This window comes from Sparus aurata, chromosome 7 (genome assembly GCF_900880675.1).
Source record: "Sparus aurata chromosome 7, fSpaAur1.1, whole genome shotgun sequence".
NCBI lineage: Eukaryota > Metazoa > Chordata > Actinopteri > Spariformes > Sparidae > Sparus > Sparus aurata.
This window is the reverse complement of record NC_044193.1, coordinates 26989729-27010453: the sequence shown is the minus strand read 5'-3', so window position 1 is coordinate 27010453 and position 20725 is coordinate 26989729. Positions and strand designations below refer to the sequence as shown.

General features: G+C 40.8%; 1 protein-coding gene across 1 annotated transcript in view; it reads left to right on the top strand.

The window, feature by feature from the left end:
• Window positions 1-20725, top strand: part of LOC115585564 (beta-catenin-like protein 1) — a 40362-nt gene that overhangs the window by 4958 nt on the left and 14679 nt on the right. The window contains exons 2-3 of the mRNA XM_030424018.1: window positions 7796-7893; window positions 9620-9700. Of these exons, the coding sequence (XP_030279878.1) occupies window positions 7796-7893; window positions 9620-9700 (179 nt within the window). The remainder of the gene's footprint in view (window positions 1-7795; window positions 7894-9619; window positions 9701-20725) is intronic.

Sequence of the window (20725 nt, the reverse complement as noted above, 5' to 3'; positions counted from 1 at the left end):
CTCTCTGTCTGTTCTTGATGCCTTCTCTCTCTCTCGCACATTCACTCTGTGACTCTCTCTATCATAAACCTCGGTGCAAAGATTGATCCCCATGAAATCCTTTCTGAAAATGACACAGCCCAAATGACCAGGGATTGCCAGGTCACATTAGCATTCAGAGCGGTATAATTAATAGAGACAGTGTAAGTGGATAGAAGAAAAATAACTGAAGGGAAAAAGAAAAAAAAAATCCAAACAACAAATATGATTTCTTCACTCATGAATATTCATGCCACAACACTGCGGTTCACCTTGTTTTTTAGGGTCTCAGTTTATTGGTTTATGTACTCTGTCATTACCAGTGAAATGAGATTGTATGATGGAAATTGGTGGCAGCCGGTTGTTATATTTAGGTGGCTAATGATGCGAGCGAGCCTGAGAGGCAACAGAAGTAAACAACTAATTTACACGGCGAGGCACAATAGTCATAGCTCCGTCTCCCGCTCCAACTCGGGGAAAAGATAGTGTCTATTTGTGTGCTCGCGTGCATGCGGCCATTTGTTCGGTGGAGAGAGAGCGGACAGGCGGGGGGGAACAGAGGCCTTTGTAGCTGATATGTTTAGAACGCCACACAGAACACCTTTGAGTGTGGCGGATGCCCTTTTTGTGACCTGTTTTTTCTAATGAATGCACAGAAATGGGTAATGAGTGAGGCATGCTAGCAGAAAGAGCCCTGCATTTGAAAATCTGTCACATTTTGTGGCAGCATGCAGTGAGGGGTAAAAAGATGGAAAGGCCCATTTAATGGAAATGCGATGCTTTTATTAAAACATCCCCCCCCCCCCCCCCCCCCCCCCCCCCCCAATTATGGCAGTTTCATTACAAAGATAAAACATGGAATTTTATCAGCCCATTACTTTATCACCAGCATCTATCCTCTGATATTAACAAATGGATTTAGAAAGTATGACTACAGAGCAGAATATATGAGACTAGATAAGTGCCTGTAATAGAGAAACTTGGTTATCTGGATTTAAGGACGAAACTTGGATTCCATATTTCAGTCAAAAGCAGAGAATCAAACAGGACTCTTATTTGATCATCCCTTCTCCCGGCACTGAGTGCCTTCGGCACAGATTGAGATCAGTAACATTTTCCATGATACAAATTTGATTGTAATCTGTGTTGTCAGAGTCATGCTGTGTAATCCTATTATTAGTGTATTTCAGAGGGAGAGATTTACTGTTGGATCCCTGTGTAAAGACACATCTAATTAACATCTTCACGTTAGGTCTTTCCTCTGGGGTGGGGATTGGTAGTGTTCCATCTATGTAAACTTGTACTCTAATGAAATACACTGTGTTGAGGACAGGATATGCTCAACATCTAGAAGAATATTCAATTGTCCTGTGTTCTCCTTTGAGAAAAAAATCTGCGTATACTATGTATATGTATAATTTCTTCCTTTTGGAGTCAGAGACCTTATTTGACACAGCCAGTTAAGTGCTTGCATAAAGCAGAAACCTTCTGTTATAGGCAGAGCAGACGGTCACACTGATCCTGAATAAAAGAGCCACAGACTTAAAAAAATCCCACATTAGCGTTCCTGCTGAAGTCTCCTTCTTATCTAGTGTAGACACATTGACACTAAACTTGTCCTGCACCTTAACCTGCAAACCAAACAAACATTTGAAAGTGCACTCCCAACATCAGTTCTCCAGGTAGATAGCTCATTAGCTGCTCAGCTGCAGCACATTAAACAGCATGTAAACATTACTCAGAATGTCTCTTTGGTCCAGTGAGATGCTGGAGTGCTCCTTACTTTTCAATCCCCCTAACAACACCGTCAGCCCATGATTTGTGGCCAAGGGAGCTCTCTTACCTTGTCTCCTTCCCCTGTGGTTTAACACACCTTTAAAACCACACTGACATTATTATTTACTACAAAACAAGGACGACTGAATGTGATTTCAGTTGGACTTAGATCACTCCAACTTTTTCATGTCGGCCATTTTGGAAGTATTGCAGTTTTTTTAAGTGGAACTCCTCTCCATTAAATAAAATAAATGAACTGTAATATGCAGTTTTTTGCATGATACATTTGAATGAAAATCAGAATGTATTGTTTTGTAAACAGAAAGAAATGTGTGAAAAATGTTCCTTCTTTTGTTACACTGTATCTGATAGAAACTGGATAAAAGCAACCATGCTGTTGACTGGGCTTGAGCAGATGAGTATGTGGTGCTATATTTAGTGAATGGTGTAGTATAAACGGCATTAAAAAATATACAGTGATTTGTTCAAGGTTCTACTTAGAATCTTATCAAAATTCAACACTTAGTTCCTGCATATAAAGCATAATACTTAATGTGAATATAGAGAGCGAGTGCAGCATTTAAAACACACTCAGCACAGACTAACAGTTCTATCATCGCAGTTCCTTCTCTCTCATTCACTCGCTGGCTCTCTCGACTCATCTATCAGTACATTTACACGGTCTCTCTCTTTTTCGAAATGCTCGTGAAGCTGGCAACAAAGCCTTACTGTTTTTTTACATTCATAAACAAGGACATTTTCATTTGCTAAAAAAGAGCAGGATAAAGAAACACAGACTATGCAAATTGTTTGAAAGTAGCATGCAAAAGCAGAACAATAACCGGGCAACAAAACGTTGGCAGTTGCAGCCCAAGAGCAAAGTGATGATTATTTTCATTACTGATTAATCTGCTGTTTATTTTCACGATTAATCGACCGTTTAGTTTTAGTTTAGTCTATAAGATGCCAAAAGATGTTGTGAAAAATACTCATCACAATTGCCCAGGGCTCAAATCAATATCTTCCTGTTACATTTTTTTTTACATTCAACAGTCCAAAGCCCAAACCTCTTTGAAAAGCAACAAATCCTTAAATTTATAAAGTTGGACCCAGCAAATCATTGACATTTTTAACAGAAAATGATTGAAACAATGAATTGATTATCACAATAGTTGGAAGCTAATTTTCTTCCAATCAGTGAATCAACAAATTGTTGCAGCTCTGATTTGCTAAAATATACATTGTGATGTATGTTCCAACGGACGAATACAATAGTATGTACACCACCTGACTTTCTTGTTCTTGTGTTCCCTCTGAGAGTTCAGAGCCAGCATTCATTCCTGCTCCCTCAGACGGTGAATGCAGTCTCTATAACCCCTGACAGACTAGCCTGTGGTGCTGGGAGGCTGATTGCTCTCCCCAGGGTGCAGTCAATCCAGCCCCAATCTGTCTCCCAGTGAGGTACCACCTATCAGTTCTCCTCTGCAGTTCGGAGCTACACTGTACTTTGTTCAGCTGTCAATCAATACATGAATCCAGGCCACTTATGGTTATTTGCATGTTAACTTAGTGCTGTGGATCCCCGTGGGCAATGACAAGGCAAAGGGTGAATGATTAGTGGAGGATGAGTGAAGGCTAGCATTTGGACACGCATGGTGTTATCTGCGAATATTCCTCAAGCCAAAGTTGACTGGAGCTAATTAGGTGCAGGTGATGGGTGGGTTTTAAGCATTTCCTTTTTGAGGTGCCAACTCCAACAACAGTCTTTAGTGGTTGGCCAGTATGCAGGTTCACTGGAGGTGCTTCAGTTTACAGCGGGTGGACAATGGAAGTCACCTTATTTTCTCCTCTGCTCTCACAGTGTTTGTAAAGATGTAGGTCTGTGCAGTAAGTGCTGACCTTGTGCTTCTTTTAAAAGATTAAACTCTACATCAGTCTATACAAATGCCACAGTCACCACGGAGGTTGTAGTTGTTTAAATCTTTAATATGTTGGCTCCTGGGGAAGCCCGTGTTCATGTTAATGTCCATTGTAGCATTTTCACTCGCAGCAGGAGGTTCTGTCCTGCCCTGAACACCATGTAGCTCCGCGTTAACCACAAATGCTCTCTTTGTGAATGATATATTACATTTCACCTCCTGGTCCTGTGATGTGTTCTTCACTTTATCTTCTCAGGTGTTCACAGCTGCTCCAAGTCTTCAAACTGATAAACCTTTAGCTTCTAGTTTTATCTAATCCAAGTTCACTTTCAATAACCCAGGACGGGGATCCCTAGTCACCCTAACCACTCGTTGCCATTGTCAGAACACATACATGAGCTCCTAGATTTAAACCAACTTTGCGTAAAATTGATAATTATCTGAGTGGCAGCAGAGTCCGTTAATGTTAAATGGTTTGTTGGTGACAGTAGTGGAAAACAAGATTGAGCTTGACTAATTTAAATTGACGTAATATGTTGTATGTATTTGATCCATTCAGACTGATCGGGGCTGTTCCTTAAAGGTGTAATATGTACGAATTGGCCTATTGTTGAATTCATACTCAGAACAAACAGTAACCAGAGTAGCCACTACCTGCTGCCAACTGTAGCTGCTGTAAGCTTTGTTAGCCATGTAGCTAGCAGTCTGGATTGGGATTTCAAAGCACCGCAGAAGTTTTGGTGTATACACCGCTAGCACAGGCGCTTTGGACTGGGGCAGGCATGGGCTAGCTGATTATCATGCTAAGCATGCTTTGCAACACAATGCATAAACATCATAATGTCAGAATTGTTATTCCTCCACATTCTGCTGATAATTTTAGTGAGGTTTTGAGTGTTTTTAACCAATGTTCTTACATATTGAGTGACCGCACACCCATTACAAGTATATGTTAACCCAAGTTACTGCAGTCCACTCAGATGGGGTGATAAATTGCCACAGATTATGTGGTTAATTGTAACAGCATTATTCAAATGGGTCTTACTAACGCAAATTTTGAATATAAAATCTTAATGATGCATTTGATTGTTAATAACAAAAAAGATATGGTGGAAATATTTGTTTCTTTGTTTGTTCCTTGTCTTTATACTCAACACTCAAGGGTAAAGCAAAGCATGCAAATTAAGTATTGATTGGACACCTTTCCAAAGGCTCTTTTACTCGGCCTTGCCCTCCATCTTGCACCCACAATGTAATCCCGCCTCCACCCCTTCACAAATCTCAGCGGAGCAGTCGCTGTTTAGTTTTAAACCCTTTGGAAAGAACATTCCACAGCCAGCGATCAATAGCCTCCCCGGCAGGGCGTGGAGGTGGCGACATCAATTACCGCTCGGATCAAGCTGATAAAGTAGCGTCCTTTCGGAAATGGCAGTTAGCCTCCTTGTCATGGTGTGCAGAAAATAAGCTTGTAAACATGAAAATAGGTGAACCTCAGGCTAAAGATACCTGATGTACAATCAGAGCACACAGTTTTAACTACATGTACCACCTTCATACCAGTCAGCCACTTAGTCTGCCAGTAACACTGTGAAGTTTATCTGCCCTCCTGACATGCCATAATATTCATGATTTAAGAGAAATGTAGAGATGGGATTACACTGTGACACTATCGAACAAAAATCCCTCAATTAACCCTTAATCTGCCCCTGCAAATACACCAAACACTTTAATTTCATGACAACCCATCAAGTTTGTGTTGAGCTATTTCATTAAAACCAAAAAAATGTCATCCTGCTGGTGATGCTAGAAGAAAAGTCAGTGGCTGTGGGAGACATCTTCTGGGGGTGATGAAATTTCATGGCAAATCTTATAGTAGTTGTCAGAATATTTCATTGTGGGCTACGGTTGAGTAGATTTCTGGACAGCAATTATCAAGTCTTATTATGTTTATATTTTTTTTGTCAATCCTTAGAAGAAGGAAAGGTAAGCAAACTGGTTGTTAAGAGAAAGAAAATAAACACGATGCGTTACAGCTGTCCTGATGGGTTGTGGAGCTTCTATACTCACATTCATGTACTCTCATTATGATCCACTCCAGAGCTGCTGAGCCTCTTTTGTCACTTAGTAGTAAAAGTTGGTATTTCTGGTCAGGTATTTCTTGGCTTCATGTCAAACTGGTTTGGAAATGTTGACATTGGCTCAACCCTTTTCTGGACCATGGTAGCTATTGCCATCCATAGAGCCCTTTAAATATAGCAGATAGCATGAAAGCAATATCTGAATATTCACCCTTAATATTCCCCTTTAAGGAATAATTAAAGGGTTAGTTTTAATGTTATTTGGTCACTTTTAAGATGTTTTCATTGTATAAAAAGCCCTTCTGATAAATAGTAAGTAAGGAAGTTGTTTTCCAATTTCTGTTGTCGTGAGTCAGTCACGTGTATGTACAAATATGTGAGTGGATTCAAAGGTATGTTTTTAAAACATTGGCATAATTAAATGAAATTATCACCAAAATATGAAGAAATAAAGAGATGGTAGGCATTCTAGCCAGCTAGTCCCCAGCCACGTTGTACCTTCAAAGGTGATAGTTTGATTATTTAAAAAAACGTACACTCCCACGCTGCTCTGAGCTCCCAGTCCGGCGAATGGCAGTTTAATATATAAGAAAGGTAACAGTGGAGTTTCGAGTCAGTGGTTTGATTGTGGCTTGCAGATTCAGCAGTAATTCCACGAAATTCGATTGATTTCGGCTTTTGATAGGATAACATTTTTACTGGATCTTCTCTCTAAAGGAACACAGTCCAGCTTGTTTTTTTACTGTGTTTCAGTGCTACCAGTCATGTTATCACTATTATGAAAGATTTGATGTTATAGCCTTCAGTTTCCTCAGCCTTCAAGTCTTGTGAGTGAGCACGCTGCGGGTCGTAGGGGATTGCAGAAAAGGAGCTGACAGCAAACACAACCCCTTTTAAAAAAACAGAAATGGGATTGATTCCTGTGCTCTTGTTGCTTAGCAACTGCGAATCCTTGTTGAGAGAGAATATTGACCTCTTGTTGATAAAGTCCAATTACATTTTTTCCCCACTCTGTATATCTGGAGATTTTACAGTGTCATATTCTGCTCCCCCTGTGTACAGTGTATTGTTTATTCAATATCATAGAGAAATATTATCCCGTGGTTGTCATCTACTGGTGCAGCCTATGAGGGAGACAGTCTTCGAATAACAACACAACTTGCATAGCACGAAATGGGTTAACAAGGACACTCAATGGAACTAACTCGTTTTTGTTGCTAATTTCAGTCAATTAAAATGTTAGACCTCCCTCGCGGTGAATGGCCCACCACAGACACGTTTCTATCACTGCAAGAAATGTAATTTAGCCTCAGCCAAAACTGTTATGCATGTTCCAGCATGCCCTCAAAATGAAAATTGATTTCAAAATTTCATTAACATTTTCTCCTCCTCTCATTCTGTGCACTCTCTGTAAGAGTATCCACGCTTAGCTGACTGCGTGCTGTAATTACAAATTATCAAGTGCTAATCGATTTGTTCTTTCTGAGGCCTGTGGATGTGTGTGTGAATGAGGTGTGTTTATAGTGACTGTAATACCCCTGTGTTAAGGCAATGAGCTCCGTGATGAATTGGTATGATGTAGGAGGGTTCATGGAGAGAGCTTCTTGCAGATATGTTATTACTTAAATAATTATGAGGGGTAAAGATCTCCTTTGAATAAACATTTAATGAAAAACGAAACTATTGGAAAACGTTTAAGATACTGGGAGCGGCTGTGACTCAGGGGTAGAGCCAGCGTCTCATTATCAGAAGGTCTCTGGTTAGATTCCCCTGGTCTGCATGTCGAAGTGTCCTTGGGCAAAATACTGAACCCCAAACTGCTCCTGATGTGCTGGTCGGCACCTTGCATGGCAGCCACCTCCTTCAGTGTATGATGTGTGTATGAATTACTGTAAATCGCCTTGGACAAAAGCGTCTGCCAAACTCCCTAAATGTAAATGTAAATATTGACCTGGTCATATGTCAATCAAGTTTAACTTGTCTTCTCACTGAACTATTTTTTAGAACATGTCAGCTCCATCATCGCCTCCATGCTGAGAAATCTCAAGTCCCAACAGAGAAGCAGACTCCTCACCAAGTTCACAGAGAACGACTGCGAGAAGGTTAGTGTTTGTGTCGTCTTCTTGCTGCTCTCCTCTTTTTGACATCTTCACACATTTCCATGCACCAATCAGCAAGACTTGGCTTGTTGACAGTTGTTGGGACACTGTCAATTGAAACTGATGAGTACACACCCACACACTCCATATTAAGCAGAGTTATAGATTTTTTTTCTTTCATTAATCAATCATTACATTTAGGATGTTTATCTTTGAGCTTGAGAATGAGCGTTGGGTGGCTTTAAGAAAAACAAGATTAAGATCAAAGTCAGATATATATTTTTTTCATCATACTGGACAAACACTGGTTCATTTTACTCTAACTGTGGTGTCTCTATTTCACGATTTTTGGGCTGCAATGAGTTGTCAGTTTTCATGCAAAAATTACATATATTTGTTGGTTATATTTTCACAAATATGAGGACATCACTTTGTTTTCTGTTTTTGACATTTCATAGACAAATCAATTAATTTGTGAAACACTTTTCAGATTAATCCATAATTAAAACCATATAACATAATTCTTTATTAAATGAAGCTCGTCACTATGTTCTTCAGAATGTTATTACCTGATTGTCCTGTTCTTATTCTGCCCATTAATACCTGTAGAACCTTTATGCTATAGTTAACTTGGAAATAAAGCCTTGTGCAGCTTAATATGTTTTGATTAGTTTTTGATTCCATGTAGCTTAAACGTGTAGACGAAGATGCTGTACATACTAATAATTGTATTTGTTCAGGGCCTGATCATCAACATTACACTGTATTCCTCAATTCCTGTATATTTTCGAGGAACCGTTGTAATGCTTTGACTATTAAGATCAAATGAATAGTCAAAAAAAAATCTGAATAACTGTGAGGAAACTTGGTTTTTATCATAGAGCTTTTCAATCTGTTACTTTGGGTGTTAATAAGCAGTCGTCGCCCTTTGTTCAGACCTCTTTGTCATCAACCGTGTACCTTTTAGGGCCAATTACCTTCTATAATCAGGTTTCTAAGACACAGGGGGAGGGGAGAGGGACACAGAAGTCTCTAGGCTAATGCGTACAATATTACCATGATCTGACTATAAATGGTTGAATTTATTTTTTAAGTGTGCAGCGTTGTTTTTAACAGTTTATTAATGATGACAAGTGAGGTGAACAGTGTGCAGGAGTTCATCTACAAATTCAAGAAGAAATGCTTCTAGAATAACTTACCAACCCCAGCTTTGGGGTTCATATTCATCTTTGACATTCTTACTACTCTGTACTTGAGTATATTAATTTCTGTTACAATGACTTGTGACGTAGAAACTTCCTGCCCTGTGAATCAAACGCGACGTCTTCTTCCCACTAAACCATCCCCAACAGTTTCATTTTCATCATTCACTTCTTCCATTATTTGTTCATTTTCAAGTATGTTTAACGTCTTTGACTATATGTTCACACAACAAATTAGGATCTTAATAATGATTTATTTATTTATCTTTGTTTTTTGCTTTATAAACCCCCCTCTAACAATCTAAGAGGTTAGCAGCAAACAGATAAAAGAATCAAGGAATGATAAACGTGCAGAAAATGAATAGTAGGAACATTTCTTCATATTTGCCCTCCGAGTCTCATCTTGTTCTGTCTCTTCTTTGTGCTCTGGCCTTTCCCCCTCATATTTCCCTCATTTTCTTGTTGCCGTCTCGTGTGCTCCATCCCTCACCTTCTCTCTGCCTGTCTCAATTTCATTCTCTCTCCAGGTTGATCGACTGATGGAGTTGCATTTTAAGTACCTGGAGGCTGTTCAACAGGCTGACAAGAGGATAGAAGGAGAGAAACATGTAAGCATCTCTCCTTTTCCTCCCATCCCTCGCTGCCAGCTTCTCAATCTGTCCCCCCGTCCCTCTCTCTGTGCTGTCTCTGGCTGACACTGGCTTTGTATCACGCAGCTTGTTGGATGAATGCATTCACATGTAACACTGAAGCTTTCAGCGTTGCTCTGTTAAACACAAACGAAATGCCATCAATGAGTTGTGTAAAAGACATTATTAGCGGTTATGATGTTCTACGGTATGTTTTTGGTGTTGTGAGTGTATGAACCAGACCGGCAGTTTCATCCTTAACCAAGTGTATTCTGAGAAATCCGAACCTGATCTGAAACTGACCACAACAACCTCCATAGTCCTGACCATTAATGGTAGTATTAATGACCATCGGTATCCATCAGTTCCTTCAAAGTCATCAAACATTAAGTTTTCTTCCACTTGAGTGATTTCATCCATAAGTTGATGTCAGGCAACAGCTTTGAATCTAAATAACTCTCTCACATTAGCGTGTTGTTATGGCTTGGTCCAGCACCTTGGCTGTCGTCGTGCAAAGGTATGCATCACTAAACATTATAGCTTTACAATCAAACAAAACAAGAGCAATCTTTTTGACAAAGTGTCAGTGATTACTGTTTGGATGATTAACCATGTTAAGTATGATGTGTAGTCTGACAGACCGTGCATGTGTGAGTGGGCTACACAGCTACAGAGACCATGGGAAATATTTACTGCGCTATACTAGGTGCTTAACAGCCTGATTGCGTATTTCGTTTTACCAGTGTACTTCAGAGAGATTTTGCACCCTGTTGATAATTTCCTCTTAGCAGTATTTCATTTCGGAGGTTTCTATTTTTGGAAGTAAAACATGGGAGCAGGGACGTTTATAGAAATGTTTGTTACAGCTGCTGTATTACTGACTAACCACTGCGGCAGAGGAAACCACTTCTGAAATGTAACTCTGGAACAAGCACTGGTAAAATCTGCTGCACTGTTTTATGTGAGACACACAGAGGGTGAAAAGCAGTAAATAAAAATAGGATGCATTGCAAGCATATTTTACCAGAGTTTAACAGAGTGTTATTTATCACATGATGTAAACGTATTGTTTTCTGACTGTTCCTCCTCACTGACTTTTAATGGCCGATAGGAGCTCCAGTCCAGCGAGATTTGATTAATGCATAATAATCTCCAATAATCTCTCACTGATTTTCATAATTTCATATTTTTGTTGAGCTGACAGCATCTGGCTATTTAACTAATACTTGCTCACACACAGCCTCCCTCTTTCAGCTTAAATGCACGGTTAAAGTTTCAGAAAGGATCTCCTCTTCCACCGCCTTCGATCAATCATTTGGGCAGCAAGAAAACACGTTTTCCACTCTGGAGCACAACACGTGTCAAATCACTGTGGCACTTCATTCAAATCAGAGAAACTGTTCGGTTTCATTTGCATCTGTAGTCTCAGTAAATGCTTCACTTGCAATTTGCAGGTTTAGATAAACCTCATTACTGCAGTACAGGGTGTTCAGACCATGTGTTAAATAACCAACGAGTTGACAAAGGCTTAGCATCTCAGATGTTTGTTTTTATTAGACTGTAACAATGCAGTGGTGTCATTTCACAGTGAAGTGATTTTATCGAAAGATGACTTTCTGACTGATTGAAAAAGGGTTTGTTGACGACTGACTTTTATGCCATATGAGCCGAAACATGTCAGACGAAAGCAAAACGTTTTCTTCATGTTAGAAGCTTTATTAATTTGTGTATTGCATAGAATTTTTTTGACCAAATTTAATTTGTAAGAAGAACCTGTAAGCTGCTGTCCCCATAGAGTGGCGTGGAGTAGTTAGAAAAGTATTTTATTAGCAAGTGGAGCAATATATTTAGTGGTTTTAGGGAATGTACTGGTGCAGCAAAAAGTCACTTTTTTAACTTGAACTTGTGTAACTTTTTAATATTAATTTATATAGAACAGCTGTCAGTATGTAGTCTAAAGGGTGAGGTCATTTTCTCCTAAACAACTGAAGTATCAGGGGAAACATAAAATGGCTCCTGACAGGTCGGCGATTCACCAAATTGATTTGAAAAGGCATCATTAACACCTTGACGCGTTGTCAAGCTTGTGCAGTAGTAAGGCTTTAAAGCTTATGAACACAGTGAAGGTTGGAATATTGACCTCCAAACATGGGAAATGGAACCATCTGAGGAGCGTGTGAATGCAGGGTTATCCCAAGGTTAGCTCAGAGAGCGGTGATCAGCCACATCGGAGCTCTTATTATTGCTGAGCATGTTGCAGCTCCTCACACGGTGTGTATTGTTTGCCTCTTAACCTCAGGATGGTTTTAATATTGTAGCATCACACTCCACTGGTCAGTGTTGCCATTATAATTGTCTGTATTCTTTTTAATGAGTTGTCACTGGGTGAAAGTGTCCAAGTCATTTAGTCTAGTATTGAGTCATCCAGTCTTTCGTTGAAATTAATTTTACGATGTAGGATGATAATGGTCTCACTTGACTACAAACTAGTAATGGTCAGCTGCATTTAAAAACTAATTTTAAACAAAAAAAGGGCGCTGGGATAAAAGTGGACAATAAAACAAGAATGTTTTCTTTGGCCACATTTAAACCAAATCTGGCATTGCGGCGTGGCCATGGAGTAACAATCCCACACCGCCACACCAACCTGCGGCATTGTGGGAGTGTCACTCCATGGTCAGTGTGTGACGTGTTTGGAACCCCCGCTTATCAGTTTGTAGAAAAGGCGAAGCTGCCATGTTTTTATGTTGCCGGCATGCTAGTCCTAGTAATGATTGTTTGTTCTCATCGACGGATTAAAGATACCAGTAAACCACCAGGATGAGGTTTTGAACTGGGGCACAAGACCAAACCAAGCGAAAGTGAAACTCTACACTACATAGAGAAATGTCTGTTGTATTCCCGCTGTAGTATTTATCCTTGCTAAATAACACGTCCTGCTTCTGACCCGCTCTACTCCGCTTATGATCTTGGGTCAAGCCTTTGACACAGTATGTAAAACATGCCAGTCCTACAGTGATCGGCGGCTCCACAGATGTGTTTTAAAGTGGTGCGCATAGCCAAACTGAGTCTAACGTTAAGTTACACTGTGGCTTCAGTCATAGTCGGATTGCCGGCTTATGCGACTGTCCATTGGATTGTGACGCAGGGCTGCGTTAATCCATGAGTTGAATCGGTTTTGACTTTTAAATCGCAGCTAGGTGCGTTTTTTGCAGGAACCCCTGCATCGCCACAGCAAAAATGGACTACCCTCCGATTTCAGTGAGGGCAGTCCTCACTGAAATCATCTGTGGCATGGTGATAACGGTCTGTTAGAATTATCTACAGACATAAAAAAAAAAAAAACATGCACTCTGATGCAGTCCCATCACACATTCATGGTTTTCTTTATAGCCAACAAAAATTCAAATCGTGTTATAGATGTTCAGATATCCCTGTTATAAAGAGTTGGGATGCGAGCTCTACATGTCGTCTCTTTTTTTGGTAGATAAGATGAGCAGTTCCACACAGTGTCGCATCAAAAGCCAATGAGGGAAGAGACCGAAAAGAAACCATCACAATCCTGCTGATAACAATATGACAGTTTACAGAGGAATGGCACACTTGATAGCTGTGTGTGAGGGCCCTATTGAGCTGTCTGCATGTGTGTCTGTATCAGTGTGTTGAGCTGTGGGCTAGACAGACCGGTGGAGGGATACAGATGGAAGATAAGTGGCCAGGCAGGGGGATAATGGCTTCAACAGAGAGAGAAAGAGCAACCCTTTTCTCCGAAAGGGAGGAAGACAAGAAAAAAGGTGGATAGAGATACTGTAAATATCAGAGCAGGAAGTACGGCGAACAAAACAGGAGTGGATGGTGAAACATGGGAAATGCAGGGAAAAGGAGAAGGCAGGAAGAATTTGAGTGATAGAGGGAATGAAGAGTGGGGGGGGGGGGAGGTGTGGGAGGAGACAGATAAGCGTACAGTTCCTATCTAAAGATGACTGAAGATTAATTTCTCAGACAGACATCTTGGTGGGATTGCCAAGAAAAGGCCAGACAGTTTGACATTTCCTCACCCCCGCTTTCTTTTTCTCCTTTTCTCTCCCCCTGTCTTCTTCTCTCGCCTCTTCCTCCAGGAAGGCGATACTATGACTTTGCGATAGCCTGGTGATAAGAACCCTTGTCTGCGTGTGCTTCTATCTTTAAAGCCACACGGTCAGCCTTAGCACACATAAGGCAGAAAGTGATAAAATACCTATTTGTGGCACAGCTGCAACATCCTATTCATTTTAGTGAAAGAAGCTGACCACACAGGACTCTAGTGCCACGTCAAGGTCCTCACACGGCTTGTATTATGAAAAGTGACATGAATATGAACAATATATGTAATATTGTGTGTGTTACATAGAATAGACTCTCATCTCATCAATCCTTAAAAAATGTGGTGTCATAACCATAATGCTGATATGATGCACATCAGAGTACATTGCTCTGATTTAGCATTGTCAAACTTACGATAAACAAAAAGTATCACAGTTGAAGCAGAACCAGAAATATCCCCCTTTATGTTCTATGCATCTTTGTTCTTTATTAAGCACCTACATTACCCCCAATGACTGACGGTTCCAGTTAGAGATTTAGCCTTGAGCCTCTAAAGCAGGCCCCTGGCTATGTCCCTTAAGCAGAGATGATGAAGAGACTGCAGTCCACAAGCAATTTAAAGACCCCATGGAATGTATGTGATTATGCCATTATTTACATTGTTTTGATGTCTTATAGACAACAAAATTAATGCATTGATCAGTAAAATAATTTTCAGATTAATCAATCATGGAAATAATCGTTACATATAACCCTAATCTTGTAATTGGTGCTGATTTAAGTAAGCCTGCCAGCATTGCTGTAGTGATGGGGACATTGGTCAGTTCCCCACTGTTGTTAAGATCGAGCTATCGGATGGACTGACACTGAAATTTGAACAACTTCAATGATCCATCAACAAAATCATCAATTGCTTTTGTTCATGACTATGTACCTGCAAAACTCACATTCCAATCAGCCTCAGCAATAGTTTGTGTCGTTGTGCTAAACATTATCATTTAACAGTGCCACTCGCTAACATGGTCAGCATTAGCTCAAAGCACTGCAGTGCCTAAGTTTGATACAGGAGCTAGCATGACTGTATGGCCATAACACTCAAAACATCGTTCAGGAGAAAATGTATTTTAACTTTGTACCATTTGGGCACACCTGATTTGGACCAACTGTAATAATAAAGAGGAACGGTCAGAATTTTCTGAAGAATAATTGCATATTTAACGCAGGATTTAATGTATGTTTTGGCTTTAGTATAATAATTCAGCAATATGCCAGTGTGAACCCACTTGGGTTCAAAGAAGTAGAATTCATCCCTGAGAAATCTGTGTCCCATGAACGTCTAAGCTGAGCTGAATTCAAACACAGACCTCTACTCTCATGGAGCACCGTTATGTTGAATTTAAGAACTTTCACTGAGTATAGGAAATCTTTTTTTTAATAATCTTTGAGTTCACGGGGTGTTCTGTATTGACCTCATTATAAGCTAGTGTCAAGAGGTGGTATTCAATTATTTGTAGGGTCTAATACGATACTACTGTAACATATTACTAATTGGAGGTCCATGTCCTGAGCAGCCTAAGGGATTAAGCAAAATGCGGCGGTTTCACTTCTACTGGTACAACTCTTAATGCTGAAAAACACCCGGGTGATACCGTAAGTGTGTGTAAATCAAAGCCTCCGCCAAATGTCACATGTTATGTTAAACAAGGTGATAAAGACGGCAGACCCAGTTTTGTCTGGCACCTCGGCTGAATCGGCTGCCGTCAGCAGCGGTGTTTTATCTCTCTCTGCCGTGCCTTTTGGTTTCCCCTAGTTAAGCCTGTTTTTAAGGGGCGGTAAGCAAAATGTTTTTCCTCTGCAACATATTACCCACAGATTTCTCAGGAGGATAGCAAAGAAAAAGCTGCTGCTGCTCTTTCTCTGCGTCTCCAGCCCAGTCCCTTTTAATAAGCTGCTTATTTTCCTCCCACCTTGGTATCTCTCTTCCCTCCACTCTTTCTACCCGCCTGTTTCGCGCCCTCTCTCGCCTAAAGCTGCTGCTATATTTCTCAATTTTGACCTTCTGTTTCTTTCATCCCTCTTTTCCTGTCTTTTGCTCACCCCGAACACCCATTACTCTTCTCCTCCCTGCTTTCCTAGCTGTCTCCTTTTACTCTCCCTATGTGGGTTCCTTAATTTTGGCATCCCGCCTCGCTTTTTTCTTGCATCCTCCCTACTTCCTTTACTCGCGTGCAATCCACTCAATTACACCTGTCGTCTTTCTGTTTTCTTCCCTCCTCCTTCCCTCCATCACGCCTTCTTCATGCTCCTCCTTCTCCCATTTTCTCCTATTTCTTCTCCTCTTCTTCTCTGATACAACTACTTTCACCTCTCGTTCTCCACCTCTTTTCCAAACCCTTCTCTCCTCACGGCTTGTTGGTAACAGCTCTTGGAGATTGATGAAGCTCAGCAAAACATGGCTGAGGCCGACCTCAATACTGTAAAATGCCTGAGTGCACTTTCCTAGTAGCTAAGCACCCAGTTGCTGTGTGTGTGTGTGTGTGTGTGTGTGTGTGTGGGGGGGGGGGGGGTGTGTGTGTTCTTTACTGGGCTGTAGCAAGAGTGTAGAGCAAAATTGGGTGGGTTTAGCATTGCTGACAGTAGACAGTTTTAAAGAAACTCTGTGTTAAGTTGAAATTGGTTTTGCACCTGAATGTGGTATATTTTGTTTTTTTAAATGTCTTCATGGCATAAATTCTCCCTGTCTTTACTCAACACTCTCTTTCTGTCTCCTGATTCACACCGTTTGTCTGTCACAGCTTGTTGATTTTCCTTTCACCAGTGCATTTTAATCCTCATCCATTATTCCTTCATAAATCATTATCGATTCATTCAATCACTCATTCATTCATCGAGGATGAGTGAAGCATGTAACAGCACTGAGAAATGTCGTTCCCAAAGTGCACTTCTCCGGCAATGCGGCCAGCTCATACACGTTTGGATTGGTTTATTTCAGCTTAAGAGCTTTCACCCTTGAAGTCAAATTTATAATGGCTAATACATTTTGGAAAGAGACAGTAACCTTTGCAAATTCGGAGGCTTACATTTATTTTTTTATTTAAATTATGAAATAATACAGAGCGACACAGACAAACATTTAAGGGCACATTCATTTTTTTAAGACAAAGACAAACAAATAAATTGAAACAGGTAACAAAGGTAAGTGTCTGCAGGGGAAGCACAGTTAAGAGAGGTTGTTTGAAGAGGTTTTTTTAAACAAAGATGAGATGGGTGAGAAGTCACTGTACTGTACATTGAATGTCCATAGTGGCAGAAGATATAGGATTTATAAACATGTATCAGGTACGCTATCAAACTCATAGCTTTAGATCATTGATATGATATGAATAAAAATGATACAGGGAGTCTCCTGAGATTGGCATGACACGATCAGCTAGATTATTTTACTAGAGAAAACTGTCTTTCTATCCTTTGGCAGTGGCAGAAACACTTAGCCCACCCGTGATTATAACATAGTAATGTTACAGAGTGGAGCTTCTTCCTTCAAAAAAAACGCTTCGTTGGGTACAGATACAGACAGTACTTTAACCTGACAACAGGCAAGTTTTATCTAGCCTGCCATCAATTTACTCACAGAATTAACTTAAACTTTTGCCTGCTGAAGACTGGCCTCTGTTGATGGTTGTCATTTAAACCAGCTTTAGCCACCCAGCTATAACTAAGAAGCTGGTGCATGGATGCTTTGATCAGTGCTCTTTGCTAATAAGAGAGATGAGAGATAGAAGATTTGATGAAAGATTTGTTTCCGTGGGAGCTCCAGTCCAGTTATCAGAACCCAGATATTTGCAAGTGAGAAGCTTGCCTCATAGAGCCCTGCTATAATACTCCTCCAGCTTCTGTCCTCAGGCCGGCTCATTTTGCACAATACTCTTAAAGCTTGGCAACCACTGAAAATGACCAGTGACCACCTGTGACCATGACTCTGAGATGTACTGTACCTAACCAAATCTAATACTAGCCCTTTTTACACAGCGGCGCCGCAATATCTCCACAGCGTTGGTTCACTAATTCTCCGCCGATGGTTATTCACACAGAGTAAAGCATCTCTGCCTTAAAAACGAACCGCTGTGTAATTAACACAGAAAGAGGCGTGATGGTACACGTCATGATGATGGCGTCAGTGTGTTTTCAAGGTGTTTCCCCGGTGTCCCCCCTGTCAATCTCAACCCGTGGACAGTTTATAATCATATGGATGCTGTTATAATGTGTAGTGATTGAGATCCTGACCCACCAAACATCCTGGAAAGTTATGAAGTTACGTTTTTCACTCTAAATTACATAATTACATAATCGCCATCAATAAACTGTCTGTCACTCACGAGGACAAAGTTCACTGAAGTCTCGGTCCGGAGGACTGACCATCGCAGTGATTTATTTTCATCACAAACACTCGTGAGTTAAAGTTTTTTGCCAGTGACAGATGTAGGTAAGAGCAAATGCTGTTTATCAATGTCAGACTAGCTACTCAACATTACAAAATGATTATCTGCCACCTCTGGGAAAGTCAACAGGCAACAGGCGTAGGATAACCTACTTACATTGTTTGCTTTTTGAAAAAAATGCTCTGATTGTTTTTTGTTTCTTCATTTTTTTCTTCACTGAATTGAAATCACCCACTCTGTCATAGTAGACAATGGTCTGATCACCGCAACAGGCACAGGCGCAGCTACCAGTTCCTCTTTAGGACCCTGGGGAGAGAGAGTCGTGCCTTATGGTGTGTTCAGTTTACAATTAAAGGCAGAACTTGGAGCACGGAACAACGTAACCCCAAAGTTGAATGCTCCCAGCGCTTCCCAGCCTTACAAATGTACAACAAAACATGTAACTACTGCTTACGTGAGTAGCAGATAGCATGAATTCTATGTCGGGCTAGTGAGATTAATCCTTTCAAAGTTGGAGATCCGACCTCACGGGGGTTCTGATTAAAATTCTGACTTGGAGCTTAGAAGTTCCGACATTCATGTACAACTAGAACGCTCCATTAGTCGTTGCACACAAACGTTGGGCTCTCAATGCCCGCTGCAGTGTAAATACGTCTAACTAACAGAACATTAATCCTCTGTTTTACTGGCGATCTTTGTCTCCTTATGAAGGGACAGTCGGGGGGACGGATCGGGGTCACTATGAATCTGAGGGGGTCATACCCCCGTCCTTAGTGCCATCTGCGCGCATGCCCCTCGTCGCATCTGAAACGTTCACACAGAGGAGCAAGTGGAGAATTGCAGCAGGATCCCCGCATGCAAACGGCAGTGTGAATTGGGCTACTGTTTTACGACAGCATTGCATAATAACCTTTGCAGTAGTGGAGAGTTTGTATTTGTATGGTGGTACAATGCATTACCATATACATTTTGCTTGTGTCACCTCTCCAGAGCAGTTTTTAGCGGAGGCTTGAGGGCTGAAAAATTGAGGAAAATCACCCGCTGCAGTTCTTAACAGGTTTCAAACATCACAGGGGGCAAAAATGAGACCATTTCCACTGGAGCTGCATAAAATATCGTTACAGGACCGATGTCCCAATGTGATCAGTTTATCAAACTCCAATGTTTGATAAACTGACCAAGAATGATTGTGATCGGTTGTGAACGGTTGCTTCGATTAAAAAAATGCACTCCCATACAAAATCACGTCATTCTTTCTAGAATGATTTAAGTCATCTCTTAAAAATTTCAGTTTCTCACAGTGCAGTATGTAGCGCAGAAAAACAAATATTGCAAATAACATTTTTTCCCAAAATCGTGCAGCCCTACATTTCACTCATATAAGATTTACTCTGACAGGCAACACTTAAGTGAGATTAATGCTTTAGCACAAGTGTTTTCAAACAGTATTTTTCATTATTACAAGAGAAAAGACTTCAAGGTTGAAGACTAAGTGGTTGGTTTGGCAAGTGCACATCTAGTTGAATTCCCCTCCTCAGGTAGAGAGCAACATAGAACTGCCTCCCTAAGCTTGTCTGAGTGAACCCTCCAGGTCTCTCATACGCAGTACAAGAGACAGTTCAGAAAGAGGCTCGGTCAGTGTACTTTTATTACATCTGTAATAAGTGTTTTCCCCTGACCAACATTTTATAGTTTGGAGCTCAGCACAGGCTAAATGACGTGCTGTTGAATGGTAGAAAGTACTTCCTCCCTCCTGGTAAAGCTGCTGTTTTGCTTTGCCCCACTTTGTGAACAAACTCTAATTGATTTGCACCCAAAGCACAGGGCTGTTCTTTTTCTGGGAGATTATCATAAACCTGAAATCAGCATGTTGTCTCACACTCTTACAAAGTTACAGATTTTTCCTGAAAGTTTACCTCATTATCAACCTCTGTATCTGGTTTTTAATGAGGATATCTAACCCTCTCTCTTTCTGGTGTTTGCTTAAGCCTCATAAAGAACACTACGCCCTTCACACACACACTCGAATACACACTCTAACACACACACGCATGCGCACACACACACACACACACACACACACACACACACACACAGTCACTGTGGGTTTTTGCAAAGTGCTGACAAAGAAATCACTTTAATTCTGCATCTAAGCATCCCAGTGGAAAAGAAAGCCCAGGAATAACAAAAAGACACACGCACGCACGCACGCACACACACACACACACACACACACACATACATCTCATACACATTTAAAACAAAACTTGATGCACATATTTTAAAGAGCGCACACCCAGATGACGGCTCATTCATAGACGCACGCACTACATGCATGTCAGACAGTGGCACAAGCATGCTTACATGGTTTCTAATAAGCACGACACTCACACTGCACACACAGTGTTCCATAAATCATACACACCCTGTCACACAAATGCGCACGTACAATATGGCTGAGTTACAGTAAAGGGATTGGGAC